This window comes from Hippocampus zosterae, chromosome 3 (genome assembly GCF_025434085.1).
Source record: "Hippocampus zosterae strain Florida chromosome 3, ASM2543408v3, whole genome shotgun sequence".
NCBI classification, from domain to species: domain Eukaryota; kingdom Metazoa; phylum Chordata; class Actinopteri; order Syngnathiformes; family Syngnathidae; genus Hippocampus; species Hippocampus zosterae.
The window spans coordinates 5,751,754-5,757,753 of NC_067453.1; the positions used below are offsets into that span (position 1 = coordinate 5,751,754).

At 38.9% G+C, this 6,000-nt stretch overlaps 1 protein-coding gene across 2 annotated transcripts in view; it reads left to right on the plus strand.

Annotated features, from left to right (window-relative positions):
- Positions 1-5,474, plus strand: part of necab2 (N-terminal EF-hand calcium binding protein 2) — a 130,194-nt gene extending 124,720 nt beyond the window's left edge. For both annotated transcript variants that reach the window (XM_052060943.1, XM_052060942.1), the window contains one exon: positions 1,018-5,474. In XM_052060943.1, coding sequence (XP_051916903.1) covers positions 1,018-1,046 — 29 coding nt within the window. In that variant the 3' untranslated portion in view covers positions 1,047-5,474. The remainder of the gene's footprint in view (positions 1-1,017) is intronic.
- Positions 5,475-6,000: the final 526 nt, after the last annotated feature.

Genomic DNA, 6,000 nt, shown 5'->3' on the forward strand with positions numbered 1-6,000 from the left:
GAAAGCACTTTGTTACAGCTGCAGCGGTTTTGAAAGCTCGATATAAATAAAGCTGTGTTGAATTGTATTGTATTCTTTTTAGCGTCGCTCCATCTTGTGCATGAATGACAACCGCAGACACTCGTTTGACTTCTATTATTTGCGCCTTATAATGCAATGCACCCAAAATATGAAAGCAGTTTTAAAACAGGCCATTCATTGAAGCTGCACGATATACTCTGAAACTCCTTATAATGCGGAAAATATGGTGCATATAAAAGTAACAAATACTGTATTCATTCTCATGTCTTGCAATCGTGCACCACTCATTTGCTCATGATTGTCTTTTTCAGCCAGGCTATTTAAGCAGGGCGCGTTGCTAATTCCACATCTAACTGCACTGCATTATTACCAGGAACCATCAATAAAAGAAAATGCAAATAGAAACCGCTAATGTGAGAGACAGATTCCATTTACATGGAACACAGAGGTAACTATTTCCCGTTGACCAACCTATCATTCTTCATTCTTGAAGGAAATATGGTATTTAGCTCTCAGAGTACAGAATGAAGGATTCCATTAAAGTAAAACTGGTTGATAAGGTACACTTGATATATTTCAATCAGCTTGTTCAAACTAATAAAATTAAATGACTAAATGTCAGCATGGCTTGTGTGATACATTGACAATCTCATTGGTCCAATACCAACAAATTTATCACGATTATAAATGCACAATTAAAGAAAAATGATGTCAATACCAACACAAATCAAACAAAACAGCTTATAGATTTGCATTATTATTTGTCTATTACTATGACTACGGTATTTTTTTTGTGTTTATTGTTGAGTGACATTTTTTGCTTTGTACTTCGTGTACTTGAAACTTGGAAGGAAGCCACCTTGTTGAAATGGATTCATTGCCTCTGTGAGGCAGCGTTTCAAACACTTGTTTTTTTAATCCATCACTTATTTCCTGCACTGTGAAGTTCTCTCTGCTTTCTGTATGTCCAAACCTCTTCGTCCTGTTTTTCCGCAGCCGCCTGGTGCAGCGTGAACAAGGCCTGAGCATGAACAGATCCGACTCGACACCAAGACTCTTGGACACCAACTTTTCGACCTTTTCCTCGCATTTCTTCCCTCCTCCTCACTTCCCTCACATCCCTCCAAACTTCTTGAAATAATATGTTTACACAGTGCAAATGTATGGTGGCAGTGACAATTGAACAAAGTGCATTTTCCAAAAGTACATTTGCATCCAAACCTTGTGGTTTACTTCTTAGTATTTATGATATGTTCAATTCATTAATTTATGTTCTAGCCGGTTGGGAGTTTGTCATGTAGCATGGAGCTTTGGGTTAAACTTTTCATGTAGCAGGAACCCGAATGACTCTGGAAAGTCCTTTTGGCAATGCGGCCATTTTGAAACACGCTCTAAATGTATTCTAGAAAGCTTATCTATGTAGACGTGAGTCCATATAAGTTCCTCATTTCACATTTGGTCAAGGGGTAGACGGGAGCATTCTGGAAATGATGGAAGTTCTTTTTCTTGTTATGATTGTGTGTAGCTGACCACACACTTTGACATCATCTTCACATCATCTTGCATAGACCAAATCTATTTATATAATAGCAGTGATCATTTTACAGTTTGAGCCCTGATCGGAAAAGCATGAGTCCCATTATGCATTTAGAGAGTCCCAAATTTCGAATTCTGAAATGGTCTACTTATTCAATTGCAAATGATCATAGCAGAAACAAGTACAATATATATTTATAATAGGTTTATTTCTAATAAACAAATACTGAAAAAGAAATAATAATTCAAGCATACAAGATTTGCTGAGAAATTGGTTATTTCATTACATGGTTCAGTCTTTGAGTTCATATCTCCGCAATAAACTTTCGCAACACCTGTTGGCAACACTTGTTTTATCGTTACACAACTTGGCAATCGTGTGCTTTCCGCAAAGTGAAGGTCCATCTCGCCAAGCTGGTCTCGCCAGATTACTTAACGCGAGCTCAAAACAACAATGGCGGCTATTGTCAAACTGTGTTCGTTGGTGGAAAAAAAGATTTACCGTAGTTTTTTTGTTTGTTTGTTTGTTTTTTTTTACTAAGAAATTTCCTTGTGTTCCAAAAACGCACATTATCTGGAACTGTGCGTCTGGCGGGAAAATTATTTATCTAGGAAGCGTGACGCAGAGGTAATGAGATAGCTGAAGTAGTCGGCCTCAAACCTTTAACTTGATCCTTCCTTAAATTAGCTCATTCCGAAAATGTTTCAATTATAAAGAAGTGGGCTTTAAATTGACAAAAGATCCGTCAGTTCAACACTGTTTCTGTTTCAGTGTTTCCGGCTGACCCACCTGGGCCCAGTCCATCCCTCGTTGGCGACAGCCAATCAGTGTCGAGAACATAATTTCCACGTCGCACACAGGCGACAAGTCGACACGCAGCCAAATAAAGAAAAAAACTAAAATGAGGACACGCGCACACACACACGCAGTGTGGTGATTGTTGAAATAAGAACAATACGGGACACATGTCACTGAGGTCTGTGATATTGAAAGGGAAACAACACTTATGTTTACATTTTTGAAGTATGTACACCTGGTGTCAGGTGTGCGGCACTTGAGTGTGACATAATATTGGCAAGTCCATTTTCGACGCGGTTTGGCTGATGCCGATGACTCGGACAGACTGGGCGGGCCCAAAATACTAACGATAGCTCAACAATGGCCTGACTGTACCGACGATGGCCACCTGAGAAAGAAAAATTCCAGACTTAATTAACTGATTGTTAGCCATAAAATTAGCCTAATGAATGTGCTTTGTTTTTTTTGTACAAAATACAACCATTCATCAGTATCCACCTCCAACTTACAGCATGACCATCACTTTGGAATTGCTGAACCCTTCCTCTCACCATATAATGCAATATGACCCTTCAATCAGCTAATTAAGAAAAGCAACTGGACTTCAGAAATCATTATCATCGTATTCACAGGTTATGGTTAAAGTTCAAATTTCAATTACATATTTTGAAAGATGCAATAAATAACCATTTTTGCCAACCATGTTGCACTGGAATTTGAGAGCTTGAATTTATTGTAAAGTAACATACTTGGGTGAACTCCGCTTTCTTATCGGAAAATTTCCAAGTATGACCTCCAACACACTATATAAATGACTGACAGTTCACATCCATCGACCGACAAGAGAATAATACTACTTTGATAAATAATATAGGCTCTCAGAGGACCATCATTGTAATGTCTGCTGTGGAGGATATCAGTGAAATGAAATACCTTGTGAGAGCAACAGCCTTTTTTGCCCCGAGGAAGGAACTATATCTGTGTAGCCCGCTACCATGTCTTCATAAGAACACAATGAGGCACGTCCACTGAAGAGTAGTCAAAGAGCTTTGCATCTATGTACATTTTGAAAAGAAATGACATTTAGAGTGGAGGTTTAATCATTTCACTTGCAGCTGGAACATGAACCACATACCAACAGTGTCCTGTGGATGGTCAATATTATCAAGTAGACTTTGAAAGTTTCCTTCGGAGCTTCAGTTTTTGGTTTTTTTTTTTGGTGGAGGGGTGCATTTTTGGGGGGGATTTAAAATTGAATCGGTTAGCTTTAACATCAGGGTTAAATAAATACATAGGTGAGCTGTGTAGTCACTGTTGGATTAAGAGTCCGTGCTGCTACCTAAACAGAAGAGACAAGAGAGAGAGAGTATATAAACCTGTTTTGTTTTTTTGGTTTGTTTTATTGCGCCGTTTGTGTCATAGTAGTCTTCAATGATGATCAATTGCTTGTATTCGCTGTGTCAGTTGGGTAGAGCTTGTATGTGTGAATAATACTGTTCTAATATGAATTATGTGTATTATTTCAATATTTTAGTGCTCTGGTGCAAATCTTTTCTCAGTGAAACTGGCAGTGGCTTCTCACGCGCTTGTTTCAGAAACTCCTGACTTAGACTGTAAAAGCCTTAATAATCATGACCTGCAAAGAAAAGGCTTGATAGTTTTTCAAAATGTTTGTTCACATTTTGTCTCACCGGAAGCAAAGTAATGTTACATTCATGCCAGCTAAATTAGATTCAAACACCGACTATGTAATATTTGAAAAACTTGTTACTTGGCATGCGGTTTATGATTTCATAAATTGTAGCTGACTTAACAAGAAATACGAAATTCCTTAAATATTTAGTCACAGATCGTGTTTGATAAATGTATATTCAAAATAAAAACAGGCTCTATTCTTTAGACAAAGCAAGATGTGAAAACTGCTTTGAAAGTAAACAAATCACTTCACTAACACATATGACAACCAAAATAACCAGGAGAGTGCTGCGAACTAAAACTTGAATCAAGATGCCAGTCCAGTTCATGTCTCACTCACTACAGGGCTTGTAAAACTATCTCACCTTGTGGGTTTCTTCAGGTAGGAAAGTTAAAAAAAAAAGAAAAGTGGGAACAATTACTTCACCTCCAACTGCACTCACTGCATTATTGAAAGGAACGGAGAGAAAAGGACACGCTGACACCAACTTTAGTGACACATTTCACTACCATTGTAACAGGAAGTAAAGAAATGACTGGCTGGTACTTAGTGCAGTTGGCAAAGCAATGTCCACGATTTGATGAAAAATGTTATATTACGGTTTAAGTGGAGGAAAAATTACCTGAACACCTTGCAGAGGTTGGTTCTCTAATCAACTTTGGTCTGCTCTGTGTTGAGGTCAGAAGTAGGAAAATTGATACCTTAAGAACTTTGGTGAGCCCCATCACATCTAAACAAACGATCGCCACCATGGTCAAATCTATATGAGCCCAAGTAGGAGCTGATAATGTCTCAAAAGGCTCAATTTAACCCTTTCACGCACATATAATAACCTGTAACCTGATAAGCTGTCCACTGTAGTAACCGCTGTCCCTGAAAGGGTGAACATGGATCAATATTGTGACTTTGTAGTTGCTAGCAGATGACTATTTATCATGCCGATTTTGTCGCAGATCAACCAGCCAGTTCACTGCTTCATCAATTTTCCCTCTGTGAACGATAGCCAGTGTGCTTGACTTGTTTGCCAGCAGTGGAGAGTATGCTTTGACAACGATTTCATGAGGATCACATCTCGATTAAGAAATTGGCGGTTTCGCTGGCCTTATGACAGCATTTCCAACCTTTCCACAGTATGACAAAATCAAATACAAACCTATAGAATATTCTGCCTTACAAAGGTCATTTCCACTGTCAGAGAGGCATTCGTTCATTACATTAGTACAATGATAATCGATGCTTCTGTGCCAATCGGATCTGGGTCCAATCTGTGTGGAGAAAGCTGCTGTATTTGGAGGAGAGGCTCGTTGGACAGTTCAATGTTTACATGACATAAAACCACGATGTACAGTTTGACAACACAGGAACGTTTAAGTCACTGCAGCCCAACGACGTAACGGCTATTGTTCAACATGCCCTCTCCAATTAGGTTGATGAATGCCAATATTGTTCCCCGTTGAGAACATTCCAGATAGTCGTTCAGAGTGCCACCTGTTCCGATTCTCTCCTTTGTATATCCTGAGTGCGACTTGTGCTTCGTCATCAAATGAAATAGCGATGCCTTTGAAATGTAGTGAAACAGGCCTTGACTGAATGTTTCCTGACTTCAAGGACTGACCGTGACACACAGTTCCGGAACTTGGCCTCACGCCTCCAAATGCTGAGAGCTGATGTCACCGGGTTTACCTCAAGGAGTCTTAGTACATGATTCCAGGTTCCAAGTCAGGAATTCGCCAAATTTGCCATTCCCAAGGCTACGTTTATTTCCTTCTGTGATTGTGTTCTTTTCTATTTTTCAATTGAGTGCATGTCAACTTGAATGTCGAGTAACTTCTTTGCCGTAGTATTAGGCTATGCTACTCCTTTTATGGGTTTGGTGCATTTCTTACGTTCTTTTCTTATCTAGTAGTCCTAAAATATGAAGGTGAAAGAGACTAAAATATATTCTATA